Source organism: Pholis gunnellus (assembly GCF_910591455.1).
Source record: "Pholis gunnellus genome assembly, chromosome: 1".
In the NCBI taxonomy this organism is placed as follows: domain Eukaryota; kingdom Metazoa; phylum Chordata; class Actinopteri; order Perciformes; family Pholidae; genus Pholis; species Pholis gunnellus.
In genome coordinates this window covers 10,890,817-10,910,322 of record NC_136528.1, presented here as the reverse complement: position 1 = coordinate 10,910,322, position 19,506 = coordinate 10,890,817, and the positions used below count along the sequence as shown (strand labels likewise).

General features: G+C 39.4%; 2 protein-coding genes across 2 annotated transcripts; one reads left to right on the top strand and one right to left on the bottom strand.

Moving 5' to 3' along the window:
- Window positions 1-294: 294 nt before the first annotated feature.
- LOC306696515 (immunoglobulin superfamily containing leucine-rich repeat protein 2-like) lies at window positions 295-2,445 on the top strand (the record flags this gene model as incomplete). Its single annotated transcript, XM_079160161.1, has 1 exon — window positions 295-2,445. One exon carries the CDS (start codon window positions 295-297, stop codon window positions 2,443-2,445), a length of 2,151 nt encoding a protein of 716 aa, XP_079016287.1.
- Window positions 2,446-6,034: 3,589 nt separating this feature from the next.
- Window positions 6,035-18,943, bottom strand: LOC306696871 (receptor for retinol uptake stra6-like; the record flags this gene model as incomplete). Its single annotated transcript, XM_079160589.1, has 17 exons — window positions 6,035-6,285; window positions 7,026-7,163; window positions 7,392-7,555; window positions 8,459-8,560; window positions 8,669-8,786; window positions 9,715-9,848; window positions 11,303-11,378; window positions 12,331-12,493; window positions 12,584-12,645; window positions 12,851-12,930; window positions 13,290-13,357; window positions 14,072-14,179; window positions 14,699-14,865; window positions 15,819-15,958; window positions 16,041-16,126; window positions 18,401-18,467; window positions 18,843-18,943. 17 exons carry the CDS (start codon window positions 18,941-18,943, stop codon window positions 6,035-6,037), a joined length of 2,025 nt encoding a protein of 674 aa, XP_079016715.1.
- Window positions 18,944-19,506: the final 563 nt, after the last annotated feature.

Genomic DNA, 19,506 nt, shown 5'->3' with positions numbered 1-19,506 from the left:
CCACAGATCGCAGAAAAGTGCTGAAACTTGTCCATACATAGATATGTTTCTTTCCTGCTCTGACTGAAAATGCTGATATAATAAATATAATGGATTCAACATAGTCACATAGCTGCCGGGACCAGCTAATCATTGAGTACCCAAAATATGAACAAAGTATGAATCTGAAAATTAGCATGATTTTTGTCCTGTGTGGTATTTTTTCTCTTCATTTTGCTTTAATTCTGCCAATTAAACCAAGTTTATTCCACTTATTAATTGATGGACTGTGACACTGTTTTACAGGGGCAGAAAATGGCAGCCACATACATCCTCTACTTAACTTTGTGGCTCACCTCAGTCTTCACCACTGGACTTAGCTGCCCGGAGCTCTGTACCTGCTCAGATAAATACGGACGCCATTCTGCTGAATGCTCCTACAAAGGCTTGGTGGAAGTCCCAGACGGTTTGCCTCCTAATGTGACGACTGTGAGTCTCTCCGCTAACATGATCACTTTGATAACAATGGGGAGCTTCGACAATGTCACCCGGATGACATCGCTGTGGATGGCCAACAATGAGATTGTCTCCATCGAAGAAGGGACCCTCACGCCTTTGGTTCATCTGCGTAACTTTGACATCAGCCACAATATGATTGTAGACTTTCCTTGGGAGGATCTGCAGAACCTCACGGGCCTGCAGCTGTTGAAGATGAACCATAACGAGATGGTCCACCTGCCGAAGGACGCTTTCTCCAACCTCAAAGACCTGAGGTCCCTCCGACTCAATAATAACAAATTCATAACTATAACTGAAGGGACATTTGACAGTTTGGTGTCTTTGTCTCACTTGCAGATTCATAAAAATCCTTTTGCATGCACCTGCTCCCTCGACTGGCTCAGAGACTGGATTTCAACAACTACTGTCTCGGTCCCGGAGCTGAATCTGATCATCTGTGCAACTCCACAGAAACTGAGAGGGAAAGCAATCAGAAAATTACCTCAGTCAAAGTGCACAAGCACAAATGTGACGATACGAACTGAGCCAAATATTCACAACATGACTTTCTATAAAGGGAGCGCATTGGTCTTGACTTGTGAATTCACAGGAAACCCAAAGCCTCTGGTAATGTGGAATATTCGCAGTAAAAGCCAGGAGCAAGAGCTGGCTTTGTCTTTTACTGAGGATGACTCGGCAGAATCAAATGAGGACTCCTTACTGTCTTATAATCCCATCAAAGTCTTTAATAATGGGACTCTTATCATTTCACACCTCAGGAAGGAAGACGGAGGCACCTACAGCTGCTCTGCCACAAATGAGTTTGGAAGAGCAGAGGATTCAGTGTCAGTGGAGGTGGTGGCTTCAACTAAACCAACACCCACCAAACAAAAGACCACAACACCTACTTACACTAAAACACACCCATATATACAGCAAACAACACACAAAACATCTCTTTTGGACTCAGTGCGTCTCCCTGATTTAAAGAGAAAAGACATGATGAAAATTGGACCCACTTTCCCGCCCGCTGCGGAGATCAAGTCTTCTGAGGAGGCAACAACTCATCCATCACAAGTTAGTACATGTGGCTTGACGGCAAACACGAGATACATTTCTAGCCACGTCTTTAACGGGAGTTTGGATGATATCAAGCAATACACATTTGACTTTGGTGTCATTGCATTAGCGGTGTCCGAAACCGAGGCAACTGTCCGGCTGAATCCTCTTCTCATACCCAGGCACAACAGCGCCAATCGGGCCGCCGACGCCGCCACATCTGATGAGAACTCCAACATTGACAGTGAAGAGCGTAACAGCCTTTCGGATGTCTCTGAAATAGTTAATTCAAATGGCTTGTATCTGTGCATCACTGGCGACCGCAAACACTCAGCGGTGCAGTGGTCGAGGATCAAAGAGGGAGTCAACACGTATCTGTTCAGCGGTTTGCGCCCCAGCACTAACTACTCCCTGTGTTTGACCTACAGAGGGGAGGACTGCGAGGTCCAGGTGCTGTTCACCACCAGGAGGAGGGTACCTAATCTGATTATCATTATCTCCGTCAGCATCTGCCTCCTGACCGTGTCCACTGTGCCTCTCCTCGGTGCAACGTGCTTCCACCTGGTGTACAAATACCGCAGCAAGACCTACAAGCTGATCCTGAAGGCCAAAGGCCAGTACCACATGGAGAGGAACCTCACCGCCAACTTTAACATCCGCGCACCTCACACCGAGTCCCGGAGGAAGATTAATGACAGCCAGCTGGACGAGGAGGAGGGGGAGACGGAGAGCGGAGACGGAGATAAAGAGGCGGATACAGAAGAGAGTATCATGACTGAGTCCTTTTCTTTGTCACAGTGCAGGGGGAATTTAGACAACTGTGAGGTCGGATCAGAGAATAGTGATAGGTTACCTTTGGGAGCTGAAGCAGTGAATATTACAAGCAGCTACAAATATCCAAATCAGTAATTGTTGACATCGTTTGCTGTTTACTTTTTGCATGTGGGTAAAGGGTAAAACTATAGACTTCATGAAAGACGTAGACGTCGACACAGTGAAGTCGCACTTTGGTTTGTGGAAGACTGTTTTGAACCCAGACATATTGCTTTGTTCCACTTTTATCATACACTGACTTGCTTTACTTGCAGAGCTGCATCATTCAGTCAGTAGACAGGCTACCATAGCAGCAGCTAGGCTGTATCGATTGTCACTGGATGTTTTCCAGACAAACGTTTCAATGAAAGCTGCAGGCCTGTCCATGTTAACCTTGTTACTCTACTAGATGAGAAAATAAATACAACTCCTATGTTTGTCAGGTAAATATGCAGCTACAGTCAGTTAGCTTAGCTTAGCACAAAGACTAGAAATAGGGGTAAACAGTGGTACTAACAGTGTTAGCTGGCTTACTAAAAAGCATACAGAAAGTGCGCAGCTTTACCACAGCTAGACAATTCTCTTTAATTGTCACACATTTAATTGTCCAGGTGTGATACTTGGATTTGGTATTTAGTAATTGTATCGAAATACATATTTGAAGTAACCCTCCCAACCCTGAAAATATCCAACGTAAACATGAAGGCTTATTTGTTCATTTGAGCTTTTTGTCCGGTTTGTCAGTGAGGTATCGATCTTACAGCTGCAAAATGTTGTAGAAACATTGAGTTAGATTAGCTGACATGAATGAATTGAAGCCTGAAATATAAAATAAATGAGTTTATTGTTGTAGTAGTATAAGTTTTCTGCCAGAAACCAATCATATAAAAAGTATCACTGTACACATATTGCCTCTATTACTATCGAGGTTTGACAACAACAAAAAGACGCATAAAACTAAATGTAACAAAACTTGTGTCATGTGACATGCATTGCAAAATGCTTAGAGCAAGTGAAAACTAGATTTAGGCAGTATAAATGGACTAACTGTTACTACTAACTATACTATAATTCTGCTTTGAACTACTTGCAGTAAACTTGTGCTGACGTATTAGGAGTGCAGTAGCTTGAAAATACAGAAACTTAATCCTCTCATACGACTTTAAATGTTTAGAAAGAGTTGTTTCAAAGAGAAAAACATGTGAGGATAACTGTTTTCATGTTAAATAAAACTGTACACTATACACTACACTATTTCTCGCTGGTAAAAATGTAAGTTCAGTATTATCCACAGAGTCTACTGCATACTGTGTGTAACAGTACAAGCACCTCCGAGTGAGTATGTGAATTACTGCCTCGTTGTATCTGGGTCACTTGTCCATCCCGTTGTTTTCCCCAGAGTACTGTGTTAGAAAACCTGCATGTTGCCTGTTGTTGTGAGCCGCAGTATGCTGTGTCTCATGTAAATATTGAACAATTGACTTAAAAAGTAAAAGAAATTCTGTTTTATACCCCTGTAATAAAGGAAGCAGTAGGTCTTTACCAAAGTGTTTAAATATCCTGATTAACTCTCCTTATCCTATGTGCCTCAATAAAGTTTTGACAAAGAGATACTGAATGATTGCTCATCTTTCTTTTTCTCTCAACACCTTTAGATTCACAATAGTTGGCTGTTTACTTGGTTAATTAGCTGGTTGTTAGTGTACTTATAGTATCACTATATATGTAACATAGAAAACAGACTTTTTTTCAGGTAACAAATGTACTTTAAAAAAAAAAGTCATGTTGCAGTTTACATCCATTTCTGTCCAAAGTGTTATCACTTCATCTTCTTATCTCATTAAACATTTGAGTGAAATTATCATAATTAGCATATGAAGTCTTAAGGTATGGCCAGCTATGTGTTTTGTGAGGTCGTAGTGACCTTTGATCACCAAATTCTAATCAGTTCATCCTTGGGTCCAAGTGGACGTTTGTGCCAAATTTGAAGAAATTTGCACAAAGCTTTCCTGAGATATTATGTTTACGGGAATAACCGGTCAGACGAACAGAGGGTCAGACAATCCAAAAACATAATGCCTCGTTCCACAGCTGTCACTGCAGAGACATAACAAATAAACTATTTACCAATGTCCAGTACAGAACAATTGTAAATATACTTATATGATATATTGCTATTTAGTAACTGAAAATGAATGCAACTCATGAACACTGTTCAAAAATAGAGCAATACACTTTGATGCATTTATACATTTTATTATAATTTTAAAATGGGATACGGATGAAGTGATGAATTTAACAACATACCTACTTTCTTGTCAAATGTTGTGAAAACAGTTTACATGTATATATCCATTAAAATAGCATGTAGGAAATACATCATGTAGCAGAAAACTATATTCTGTATATATAATTGAAAATATGATCAATCTCAATTTCTCATCATATTATTCATCCCATAATAACCATGAAGCTGAAATATAAGAAGAAACTTCTAACAAATATAATGAATATATTACATTAACTAATTTGTTGCTTTAATTCAAAGGTTACAATGGAGTATGTTGTTGTTCTTGTATGACATTTCTTTGACTCCAGTTTTGGAGATTTTTATTAAATGAGAAATGACATAGTTCTATCTTGGTGGATCAAATTACAAACTCCCTGGAACATCATGGACAGCATGGTCAACTGAGAAGACATTGAGAACCAGCATGTGTCGACGTAACTGCATTAACCAGAGGCAGAAGTGGACCATGGCCTCCTATTGACTGCCTGCCATTGATCAGCACTGGCACTGTGCATGTCAATTTGCAATTACTAAAAGGCCTCAACAGTCCTACAAGCAGAACACAATGAAAGTTTGATTTTCGTCATAGTCGTATTGTCATTGATATTATTATTGTCAGGGTGCTTCAGGGATCTAATATTAGTAGCAACATTTCAGTTGTTTTTTGGAAGTTGTGCCGCTGTTAGCTTCTATATCTTCGTCTTTTTTGGTGCCTTTGTGGATCATTAGCCACGAGGCCCACCTTCTTTGTGGACATTTGAAATTGATCACCGATCCCAGTATCCCCATCCTTTTCTAATCTTGACCAAACATTTTAGTTGATTAACACTATCCATACTTTAAATTCATAGTCCAGTGTGTGGGATTTAGTGGCATCTAGTGGTGAGATTGCAGATTACAACCAACTGAAACTTCTCCCGAGTGTCAAGCGTGTGTGAGAACTATGACTATGACCCCTCTCCAGAGCCAGTGTTTGTTTGTCCTTTCTGGGCCGTGCTGTAGAAACATGGTGGTACGACATGGCCGTCTCCATGAAGAGGACCAGCTCCACACTTAAATATACGGCTCATTCTAAGATAACAAAAACGCAAGGATTCTTAGTTTCAAGTGATTATACTATAAAGAAAACAGTTTTTCACTTTGTTTTTCATCCCCCTTAATCCTACACACTGGACCTTTAACTGTAGTTTATGTGTCATTACCACGATATTTCCATAACCTGAACCATGAGGAATAGTTGCCGTGTGCAAATACTGCAAAATAAATTGGCATTAGTTGTAAAAAATAAGGACAATGTTTCTACAAGTTCAAGTATAACTTTTATGCCATACTTGTTAAGTCAGATTTAGTTTGGAGTATACTGCCAACCACACTACAAACAGTATATTAAGGATCTCAATCAGTTTTATCTTGGTTTGTTGGGGTCTCGGTGGGCTGGACTGGCACGGCGGCAGGCTCCTTCTTGCTGCCTTTCTTGGAGCTGCGTTTGGGGGTCCCGTTCAGGACGATTTCCGAGGTCTGCTGTGTCTGGAAGTGCTTCCTGGAGCCCAGCAGGGACGGGTTGTTGACCAGCGTGTACAGCAGCTGCCAGCGAGAGCGAATCCTCTGACGGCTGGTCGCCTTGTTTGGCCTATTCTCCTGAATCCCTGAAAGCATGGAGGAGCAGGCTGTCAGGGCTGAATGAGACACCACACTGAAAATACTGCATGTCACTGCGTATGTACATATGTTTTGATATCTGGGAAACCTATAAAAACCCTCTGGAGGATTGAAATGGGGTGAAACAAACATTTTGGAGAAACAATCTTTTCAACTCATTCATTGTTCCTCGAAATAATTATGTGGATGGATGGGAAAAACATGTGACTTTCACCCAGGAGAACCCAGTGTTTGTGTCCGATGTAAAACCCAGAATGATGTACTAAAAGCTATGTAACCAAAAACTAAACCCAACCAAGTAGTTTTGTTGCTTAAACCTAAACGTAATTGACAATACATTTTCGAAACGGCTATAGCGCCATGAGCAGTTAAAACACTATAATGTTAATATACACGTATGTAGAAACGTTGATATGAAACGTATGTTTTTTTCATCTAGCACCACCAGCAGGTCCAATTTTTCACTCATACATTGAAAGGTTTTGACAAGTTTTGGGACAAAGACATTCACATTCCTGGTTCAACAGCTGTTGGTTGCATTGTCATGAAATTTGATGCAGTATAGCCTGAGGGGTGCATTACAGCGGCTCTAGATTTTATATTCACTACTGGAATTCAATACATTTTAGCGAACTCTGTAAAGGACAGGTCAAATGTGAGGCTGGGCTACACGTATGTGAAGATATGTATTGTGTGTGTGGGTGTGTTTGCAGTTCAGGGTCTCTACCTTCCTCTGCGTCTCTTATTTTCTGCCCAGCTCTGCCGCCCTCGACCATCATGTCCAGCAGCAGCCCACAGAAAGCCTTCATCACCGGGTGTGACTGGCTGACCTCCACCTTCAGGGAGTGGGCGTAGTATCGGTAGGCTGGATGGGGTCAAAGGTCACAGAGTATGGCTAGTGTCAGACTGAGACCTTTACTTAAAATATCTTCAGTTGATGTTGGAGTTATTTAATGTTTATATTATCATTAACAAATTACTTCCAAAGTACAAAACTAGTAAATAAGTCACTTAAAAGTATGGTCTGTTTACCTAACACTTGACATATAATGTTCCTCAATACCGTAGTTTGCCTTTAAATATTATATTATACCTGGATCGTAAGACTCTGCGGTGCGATGCAGCAGACTGATGTCAATACGACCAAGATGGACGATGTTGTACAGAGCTGTTATCACCATTCTCCATATTGCGACTATCAGTCCCACTACGGTGTTGACCAGGAACAGCAGGTATGTCAGGAGGAACAGACTCTCTCTGCAAAACACCATCAAATATTTCAGAAAGAATTAGGATGGTTGTCTTTGTTTTCTTTGTTGAGGTAAAGGAACATACCGCAAATCAGTTTACTTGGCATGATTCGTACCACTCAGACTGCAAAAAGAAATTGTATGTAAAAATGTCTTTTGTGGTTTTGGAGGAGCTGTTAATGTTAAGGAACCCCATCGCTTCACTTCACGTTGGATCAACCTCAAAACACCACAGATGCCACAGTTGAACACTGCAGTACTGTGACTAGTCGAGTGCAAAAATATTAAATATATTGTATATTATTGCTATAGACAATATACAAAAGAAGATTTCGAGTTGCATCATGTAGTATTTTTGGAGCTTGACCCTATAGGGACTAAAAGTCAGGCTACTTTGGCCGCTGTGGCTTATATTTATTTTGTAATCTATCCCTTGTGAGTCCTCCAACTTTAAAAACTGCAATACGGTAACTCTTTAACTGTTCTGTTGAGTTTAGTTCTGTATTTTTTATTTCCCAAAAGAGAAAGCCTTAACGGTGTTTCAAAAATCTCACAAACTGCCAAGAATAAAATTCTGGAGTCTTAAAAAACAGTCAGCCTAAAAAATACTCAGCAGTTTTTTTATTGTAAAATGAAATTCACTCCAGGTTACTAAAGGACCTCCAGGTCCCTCATATTTGCAGAAAATAATACAGTAGATGTGACCTCATATCCTCAAAAGCAGACCCGGCCCCGTGCAACACCCAAGATCAACAATCAAAATGGTTCAATGGTTTCATCTCAAGAATTTAATCTTTTTCTGATCAGCAGGTGAAAGAAAAGTAAGGGATTCTTCCACTTCTTTGATTGCCTAACCAACACATTATTCACACTACATCAAACTCCATTCCAATAAATGAGCTTTACAAACCTGTTGTTCAAGTCTCTGGTACCGGCTTCCTTTTTAATGAAAGCAAACTTAGCAGTCACATGTTGAAGCACTGTAACCAAGGTCAGTGTGACCCAGCCCGGCCTGAGACATCACAAAGGTTGAAAAATCAATTAAATATTATCTCTGTTTTGATCTGTTGATAACACATTTTAATAAAGAGGTAATGTACATGAGAGGTTGCTGACTCACCACGCCTTCCCCACGATAGTGAAGGCGATGACATTACGACCGTAAAACACAGGGATAATGATCAGAAACACCAGGAACAAGAAGCAGATGAAAAACGCAACAGTCTGAATTGCCATTCCTGCAAAACACAACACAGAAACAGGCCATTTTTTAAAACACATGTACAAAAGGTATTTTACTTCTTTTTCAAAGCATTCTTTAATGAAGTAGTTCATTAACAACTATGTGACAAACTGAGGAATGGATTCTCCTTCTTTACTCTTTAAATCTAGAATGAATCAAGGGATAACCTTTTATATTTTTGATATAGATCATCAACAAATCCCATTAAAAGACCAAAGTCTGTCTCTGGATACTGTACTTTGTTGTCCCTGTCTGTTACATTCAGCCCAAATGTATTCCTGAAGATTAACATTTAAAAAAACAGATCATAAATATAGTTTGATAACTTTATGAAACAGTTGGTCACACAACATAAAGAGGGGGAAGTAGTGCATTTGTTTGGATTATTTTCAGCGGCGGATTAATCCACATTTGGTGATTCAGTGAGTTTTGGTGGCAGCAGGATGCTGTAGTACTGTATATAACTACAGTGCATTCAGAGAGTATTCACATTGTTTCCCTACTCTATCTACAATCAGGAACCCAGCTCAGGTGCCTCCCATTTCTGTTGATCATCTTTGAGAATCTCACCTTGATTGGAGTCCACCTGTGGTAAATTAAATTGATTGATTTGAGCGACGTCTTTTTGGTTTGCTTTGGCACTACTGAGTGTAGATTGATGAGGGAAAAATGAATTTAAACTGTTTTAAGCTGAAATATTAAGGCTGAAATAAAGGTGAAGAAGTCTGATTACTTTCAAAATGCGCTGTACCTTGTATCCTTTGAGTAATCCTCCTAACAACACTTGCTAGAAGGATTCATTTGTTGTTGGTTTTAGTCTCTTTTTGAGATTTGTTGAAAATAAGAAAACACTGAATATAACCAGCATTTTCCTTCAATAAAGTAAAAATCAGTGACGATTTTCTTGACTATTTGAGCTTTACCGACGCAGACGATTGCAGCCTGGTATCCGGTCAAACCCATCCAACAGACAATACCAGGTTTAGATGGACGGATGGTCTTCTGGCTGTTATAGATGCTGTAAACGTCTCCCTTATACAGTCCTCTCAGGTTTGACCTAAAACAAATTAAAAACAGTGATGCATGAGGTTCAAACAGGAAGGCGTGGGAATCTAATCTCAAGTGTAACAAAGCATCAGAGAGTAGTCGACAGGTTTATATAAGGTGGCTAAAGAAGGTGAGGTGACTGGCTGTTGATGGACATGAAACTAATCAGTACAAACCATTAAACACTGAGTGATTTTATACCCATAATACCAAACTATTTAGTATGCCAGAAAAATATTTTGTATGTTCCAATAGACGGTATGGAAAAGTGTTACTGTATTTGGTTGCAATTTGCAATATATCTGGACAGGAAGTCAGTAAATTTAGGGAATTTGGGATCCTAGTACCATTTTGCATCTTACCAAAGAAATACAAAAGAGGTTTGTTTTTGGTTCGTTGCCCACCATTAAGTGTCAGTTTTTGCCCTGAAAGGGAAAAAACTTTGGATACCCTTGGTCTGAAGATTTGTAAATAGAAAACTGTTTTCTAACATATTCACCATATTATTTCATAAGGTGATAATATGTCAATAGTGCTTTTATAGCTTGTTGCACTGCCTCCAAGTGACCCAAAAATGTACTGATTGCGCTACATTAAAGAAGGTTTATTTTACTAGTGACTCCTCAGTGGCATGTCCAGACATTTTTGACTGGGTTGACAGGAAGTAAATCACAGAGTGACACCTTACAAATCTAATATTACGCTTCCATGCTTTCTTTAATTCCTAAATAGAAAGAGAAAATGTACCTTCACATACAATAGGCCACATACACTTCCTAGCCAAAAAAAAAAAGTCGTCACCTGGATTTAACCAAGCAAATAGGTACGAGCCTAGGTTCAGCAACAGTATGTGCTCAAAGAATGAGGTCAGCTGACTACCTGAATATACTGAATGACCAGTTATTCCATCAATGGATTTTTTCTTCCCTGATGGCACGGGCATATTCCAAGATGACAATGCCAGGATTCATCGGGCTCAAATTGTGAAAGAGTGGTTCAGGGAGCATGAGACATCATTTTCACACATGGATTGGCCACCACAGAGTCCAGACCTTAACCCCATTGAGAATCTTGGGGATGTGCTGGAGAAGGCTTTGCGCAGCGGTCAGACTCTACCATCATCAATACAAGATCTTGGTGAGAAATTAATGCAACACTGGATGGAAATAAATCTTGTGACATTGCAGAAGCTTATCGAAACAATGCCACAGCGAATGCGTGCCGTAATCAAAGCTAAAGGCGGTCCAACGAAATATTAGAGTGTGTGACCTTTTTTTTTGGTGGCAACTTTTTTTTTGGCCAGGCAGTGTATAAAACCTGTGTGGTCAAAAAATGGTATGAACTCTGCTGCACTGCTGCCTCTTTAGGTTTAAGAGAATTGCACTATAAACAAAAGTCTGGTTTATTCGTCAAACAGTTGAAATGGGCAGATAGCGATGAACCTCAAGGTTTTAATGCACTTACCTGTGAAGTACCATGGACCTCATGAGCATGATAAGACTGACCAAACAAGACAGGGTCATCGCAGAGAGGTAGCACACTGCGAAACAACATGGTGGAAAAGAAAAACCAAATGAGTCATTTATCTTGTAACGATACACTCCCAGATTTCGACACATTCTCAAACCCAACTTCTCAAATACCGACACTTGGCCAGTGCTGCTAAACTTCAACTATGATGCTCTATATACACTTCTAGCAGCAGTTTCGGACGTGACAGGGACGGCTTGTCAAAAGCGTCTTTTCAAAATATACAAGGTTTAGTCAACAAAACCGCTTAGTGAGGATCAGGAAAAGAGCGTTGTTGACGTCAACTTGACTGACTAACATCTCAAGTGACGAGCCAGTGCCTAATGACTCACATAACTAATGACCGGTGTGACTAAATGTCAACATGGACTTTTTGTTTCACACGTGACCATAGACTGTACATAGGAAGTGGATGTAGTCGTCGTGACGTCGCCCATTGATTTGTGACCTGCTGTTTTGGAGCCTTGATTTTGCCATTTTGTCTGTCACCATCTTGGATTACGGCCGCCGCCATCTTGAAGTGAAAAGTAGGGTAATTTTCTCACAGACTTCCATACAATCAGTTTCCCTATTGCAGCCAGAGGAGTCACCCCCTGGTGGCCATTAGAGAGAATGCAAGTTTAAGACACTTGGGCATTGCCGTCACTCTTCAGAACCAGAAGTTGCCGACGGCACGGGACACAGTGCTGTGTATCTTTGACCCATCACCCTACATGAATTTTTTTGCTTTTTTTTATACTACATTAGTTGCTCTGACCGACTAATAACAATATGAATGGGTTTACATTGGACTTAAAGCCCAGTGCGTCTCGTACAGACGCAACATTTTGCTTCTGTGGATCTGTCACAGACGCCAAGATGCACTCACAAAGCGTCTGTATTTGAGAAGTTAGGATTGAGAATGGGTTGCAGATTTTTGTTGAAAGTTTTTTTTTTTTCTTTTTTTTATTAACCCCACATACCCTCCAGCAGCCAAGTATAGAAGGTCACAATTTTGACGACCTCCATCCTGTCGTCTGACAGAACGATCCCAAACCCCAGCAACAGGAAGGCGATGTTTTCATCGATACCAGCACGGACAATGTGGAGAGTGGGGACCACCAGGACGACTAACAACAACGCCGTCTGAAATATACACAAATTTCACATCATTTCACAAAGACAAACAGGAGTAACTATACTATGTCTGATTTAAGAGGTCTACGGAAGACTTACATGATATATCGCCACAAGGGCAACAAATGCTGATACAGCCAGTTTTAGTGGAAAACGAAACACTGCAAGACAAAATAAGTCCCGGTCACATCTGTCACAATGGAGTTTATTTCAGTCACAGCAATTTAGGACTCAACATAACTGCATCCCTTCAAAGCTTCTGCTTTGAATTTTTGTTATACAAACTCAGATTTCCACTGAATGTGACATGAATACAATACGGCCGCTATTAAAAGAAAAAAACTCTACTCGTTTAAGTGCACACACCTTTTTCTGGGATATAAATATAACTCTTAGGCACCTCCAGTATCCTCTCTGCCAGCGTTGGTTTATCTGTAGTTGAAGAGCTACAACAGAACATAGAGAACAAAGGATGTTAGCCACATACTGTACAGCACGAATGCTCGTTCTTTGAATTTTCAGCAAGATGCCTTCTGTACCTTATTTATTTTACTATTTAACTTTTCAAAATAGTTATTATTCATATATCTGCTTACAATTATATTACTATTATTTTTTATTCTCTTTTTCCTATTTCCCCATTGTTTCATTACATGTCTTGATTCAGCTCAATGTGTAATAATAAAATCATTTTCCATTTTAATGACCACATGGATGTCTGGCTTTCGTCATCTTCTGTGTGACGTGTTCTCAAAACGTTTTGAAGGGGAAAAAAACATAAATTTGCTGCCTTATCTCCATTTACCTGGCAGTCGAGGACTTTTTCTTGAGAAGCGACTTCACATAGTTGGTGTAGTAGCTGCTGTCAAGGTCCTAGGAGCAATACAACTCAGAGTTATGATGAGCCACTATATCAGAGGAAGTTATTTTTAGTGGCTTATGTGTTTTGATTTCCGTCACAATTAACGGTGGAAACGTTTTCCAGCGTAACTCTTCAGCATCATTTCAAGGTGACAGTAATTATTCTATTCTGTGTTACTTGGGGTCTTGTTTCTTCTAATTCCTGTGAGCTTCAATCGATGTTTGGTTGAAAACATCATGATGTGAAAAGAAAACCATCATTCTCAATGGATGTTAATGAACAATTAACAAGAATAAATAAAAATACAACAAAAACCTGAAGGTAAAGTAAAAGAATAATGACTGAAAGTGTTTTTTTTTCCTGCTCACCACAAGGATTTCTCCTCTAAATCATCAGCAAAGACTGTACACAGATTAAACCTGCTGTTAAAACAGAAACTCTGTTGTATTAATATGTTTGAAAGGGGAACAAATATCACCTCCCTCGTCATAATCTGCTTGAGTACGCTGAGCTAAACCCACTTTGTTATGCACAAGCTGCTTACAGTAATCATGGTTATGTTTTACATAGTTGAAATTCATGTTTCTTACTTCAGTTGCAGCAGCGACAGCCTGTGATTAGTTAAAATGTTGGTATTTACACACATCATAAGGCAGAAAAATGAGTGGACATTTGGTACTTTTCTCCTGACTGAATGTTAATGTCTGTATTCTGACTTTTCTCACCTCGTCAGTCTTTGGTCCTTTCACAAACAGCAAAATAAACTGGACACAGAGATATGCAAGGCAGGCCAACTGAGGCAGACTTGCAAGCAGAGCGTAGTACTTATAGATCTGTGAGGAGGAAAATGTAAATAAAAATGTATCATTTCAACAACGTGTTTTGAGAAGTGGTTTTATGTGTCTCAGTTGAGGAGAATCACATTTAGTATTTAGAATGTTCTCGAGAGGTATTGTCCAGATCATCCGCTGTCAAAAGTTTGTTTTTTAACCCAAAAATTAAGTTCATTGTATTCAGTCTCATGTTGTTCATGTTTACACGGTGATCTGTAGGCTTTAGCTTCTACCTTTATGTTTTAACCTGTTTTTGCGCTGAACTAGTTTAACATCCTGGATATATCCTTAAAACACATATCATAGACCCTTCTGTCAGCTTCTCTATGAATTTCTTTTTCTCCAAAAATTACATATTTATTAAGGGTGTGCAGTTAGTGAGAGTGTGGGCTCCTTGATAGCTCTGACAGCTTGACGGTGTAGCAGAAGGGGACGGGGCTTAGCCACGGGTCAATTATATTTGTAATATAAAGCTACGTATACCATGATTAAAACATTAACATGCTGTTGGTGTCTCACCTCTGGAGTCTTTGGACAGTCAAACTTCTGCCACACCAGGACCGCGAAGTGACCAAAGGAGAGGAGCGTCCCGAACACATAACCTGCTTTGTGCTGCAGAGTGCAACAGACCATCAGAGGATAATACAGGACAGGATAGTAGAAGATGGCGATTATCTTCATGTACTCTGAAAAACAAGGGATTTAAGAAAATCGGTCTCTGATGTGTGACCTCACATTGGATCTTAACGCTTCTGAACCCCAAATATGTTTCATATTTAACATTTCTACATACATGAATCAGCTTATGGTGTTTTAACTGCTAGTGATGCTTTTTCCGTATTTCAAACTGCATCATCATTTGAGGTTCAGACTCCAAAATTAATTGGATAGGTTGAGTAAAAGATCATATTTTGGGTTTAAAAAGGTACGTTACTTTTGGTTTCACACGGGTGTGGGTGAAAGTCCTGTGCAGACTCATGCAAGGTGATTAAATGTATTTGTGATACGACACATACAAATGTCATCCGGGAGAAACAAAGAGTTTCTCTCAAAACATAACTGACAATGCAGTTCTTCCCCATTTTCCAAGCTAGCTTCTGTTCTTACCCATGTAACTTGATTATCAAAAAATTACATTTATTCAGGGTCCCCTTAAATCACTTAATTTAATCTTTTTATGATATTGCTACTTGGGGATCCAAAATCGCAAATTAAACACAAAGTGTTAAGACCAACATCCTAATCATTACCACAATATTGCAAGGTACGCTTACAAGCATACGCAACATTTAGGGCTTCACTTTGGCCGGCGAGTGATCAAATTCACTTCCAGGAACTACTTAACATGTGCATCCATTTTAATATAATAAGTTTATAAAGCTAAAAAAAGCTAAAAAAATATAACTAGTGTATAAAGCCTTTTTAAGAAGAAGTTCCAAACCGATTAATCTGTGTTACTGCACATTCTATGATTGTACATCTATCTAAAAGATGAAATGTTAAATATGTTTGTCCTTTTATGTTCCCATCAGAACCATGAGAGCAATCACCGAAGCGCATCAAATCTCAACAACAAACCTAAACAATCATATGGCTGCAGCTCCAGTCATCATTACAAATGAACCGTATAAATGTTCACCTTTAAGGTTCGCTGGAGTGTCTTTGGAGAAAGGCAGAGGGTCTGGGGCGATCACCAGCATTGCTAGCTTGCTAAACACCAGTCCAAAAACAGCCACGACGAGGCCTTTTTTCTGAGTCTGGTCCAGGAAGTTGGCTGGACTGTGAGATCATGAACAGAAATGTTTATATATTATGCGACAAACCGGCACTCTAAAGTCCTATTCATGTCTCGACTTCCCACCTGAAGATACTGGAGGATCCTCTTGTAAATCCTTGGCAGAATTTGTTTTTCCTGGTGAGAACTGCCAGGATTAACACGACCACAAGCTATAGGGAAAGATGAAATTCATCAGGACATCTGTTACGCCTCTTAAACACCACTTCCTCATTAGGGTTGTAACTGTACATCTGTGCACATATTGGACTGGAACATGAACTAAATATTATCACTGTTTTCTCCTTTTTTTTAGGTTCAGTTGCTGCCTGAAAATGTTCAGAGATTTGTTCATATCATAACAAGGACCGACTGTGACGGGGTTCAAAGCTGTGGGATCAAAAGTTAGTAAGAAGACCTCGAATTTAATATTCTATTTCATCAAATTACATTCTCATCACATTAGTGTTATGTAAATAAGTTTTAAGATTGTTTAAAATAGATTCACACCAAGCAATAATACAAAAAATAGCATGGAAATTGCATGGCTTGAGATCGCCCAGCAGCTTGGATACGACGAAGATGGTAATGTAGCTGATATGCATTTGCTGAAGTTATCAGTTGGTTGTAACGGAGCTAGCCTCATGCCTGCTTGTTTTTGGTGTGTGGAGTGGACACGGGCACTGTGTAAAATAAGAGTTTTGCACCGAACATGCTGTGCACAGTTGTCGTGCTAAAAATGTGCATGGCTATTCCCGGCTTTTCACATAGCACTTGTGAAAAATGACTTTAAATAAGGTTCTCTATTTAAACTTTTATCTTACAGCAAAACATGTGCTTACTTAAATGCCTTGTAGCCTCTTACTTGAAACAAATATGTTAATTTGCTACTGGTAATTTTTGTCCGGCAAGTCACCAGCTGATTGGCGGATATCTTTATTATAACTCGTGGCTTCAGAATGTGTCAATATCACAACCAGTTACAAAAATACTATACTGCACCTCATTATGGCACAAGACGTCCAATTAATGCTATTCATAGTGTTTAGCAGCAACAGTATCACCTTAAAACTATACAACTTTATAAAATAACAAAGCAAAGCCGCTTTGTAGATGCATTTGGAAGTTGGGATAGAGCGACCAATCAGTCATGAGGTCATTGAATAAAGAACCTCATTGCAGAGAACATCCTTCAGACTACAACATCTTGTTATTTCTGCAGTGACCCAGCTGTCACAGTTTAGTCCACATTATCTAATGAGCAGGAAAATCGGTCAATGTCCATTCTGTGTGTACAGTATGAAGAGTTCCCTGACCGAGGTAAAGAGGCCTTCCTTTGTAATTGGGTGAGGACGAAATAATGGCTAGCATCATGTAAAATAATGTCTGCCTGAAGCAGCCGGATTCATAGAAAAAGCACTAAAAGATTTGATGGAAGATGCAAAAACTTCAGACCAAATTTACACTCATGTTCCACTTATGGCCAAATTGCACATACGGACTTCCCTTCTGGGCTTAGAGTAGATTGAAGTATGATATTTTAAGAAAAGTTACTTTTCATTCTCCATGTGTTTTTTTTACGACAGTCCAGCAAAACATTTCAATTTCCACTTGTTACATTAAATACAGTCTTTTAAAAAAAAGTTCTATCTTAACAGGAAACTACTCAGTTTAGTCATAAAGAACTACTTGGTTAGGTTTTGGAAAAGATCGGGAAATACTTACTTAGAGTTAGGTAAGAAATCTACTTAGTTATGTTTCGGAAAAGATTGTCGTTTGGGTTAAAATAACAACGGATTTGTCGTAACTACATTACGCAAGTTACGTTACAAATAAATCAACATTGCCTTCTAGTCCCACATGGGGAACGAACAGTGGTCTCCTCGCTCAAAGATCTCTGGTTGTTGGACACGTCTATCTATCTATCTATCACTTCTGCTGTCTTTAAACTTCCTCGTTCATGATTACGTTGATAACATTTTCTGGGATATCTACGATTTTTTTGTTAAACAGATGATAGTTTTATAGGCCTGTCTAATATGTCTAGCATTTGCGATAATAAATTAAGGTTGATCGGTCTGTCACCTTACCCCTTTAGTTCTCCCTCGATCATGTGTATCAATGACCAACACAGTGGCCAGATATTGCTGATCCGGACATCTTTACATGTTTGATTGAATCACCAGCTATTGTGATGGCTGACCATAGATGTATAATGAGAACTAGATACATTGTTGAAGGCGGGCCCCTGTTTAATTCTAAATGGTAATCCTAGATTTGCGAAAAACTTTCCAAAAGTCAACTGCCCAAGGACCTATCCTAACATTAACCTATAACTTCAACCCGCAAGTTGTACTTCCACAATTTGGCCACTCCAAAATTGGCCTCTAATCTAAATGACATCCAACACAATGTACAGTCCATTTTTTTAACTTGTGTATACTTACAGATATCGACAACATGCATATGTGGAAGATCCTGTCGTCCGCTGTGGGGTCACATGGCAAAATAACTCTGTGACAAAAAGGCATCACACATTTAAATAAACAAGGCTCAGTTATTGGCAAAAGTTAGAACATAACAAAATAAAACAATAGACAGAGAATTGTTAAATTGTTTTAAAGAACGGCTTCTGCAAATATTTTGCAACAATTTTATGATTTGCACAGCTGATAACTCAGATTGCTATTTCATTAGCGATCCATCGAATACAATCACCACCTTTCAGCTCTCATAAATCACCAGAGATCAGCTAATTCATTCCTATACTGCACTTCTTCATATAATCAATACTTAACAAAAATGAAAATAGGAATGGAAATTAGCTTTTTTTTTTTTACAAACACCCCTTTGACACCTTTGGTTCTCATGGTGAGGTTTTCTACTCACTCTTTGGGTGGTTTGGTTGGCTCTGCGTTGTCCGAGTACCAGTCTGAATAATCATAGTAGGAATATTCAACAGGCTCAAACTCGGTCTTGCTGTGATTCATTGCAGCGGTTCAGTCGAGTCAAACAGCAGGTTGATCAAAGATCCAGAGGACTCCGGATCTTCGTCCTTCGAGTCGGGTGACTTCGCTCAGTGACCTGCTGGTGCTGTAACGTGTCGGGACAGTTTGGCCCAAACACCCAAACACATTCCAGTTCAACTGAGAGCTCAACACAGCAGATTAACACCAGCACAGAGGGGAGTAAGGAGAGAGAGAGAGAGAGAGAGAGAGAGAGAGAGAGAGAGAGAGAGAGAGAGAGAGAGAGAGAGAGAGAGAGAGAGAGAGAGAGAGAGAGAATATTGAACTTCTAAACCTGGTTTCATCATTCAACTTTATTATTGATGAAATCATATTTATTATGATTTAAATACAATCTGTTCAGTGATGGAATGCATTTATACTATAATTATAAGTAGTGTACAAATGTGAGGTACTTGTACTCCATATTTTAAAGAACGAGCTTATGAAATATGATGCTTTGATATTTTAAGTTTGGTAACAGTTACTGTTTATATATACAATTGATTTTCTTCATGCAATCAATTATGTTGTCTGATACAGTTGAA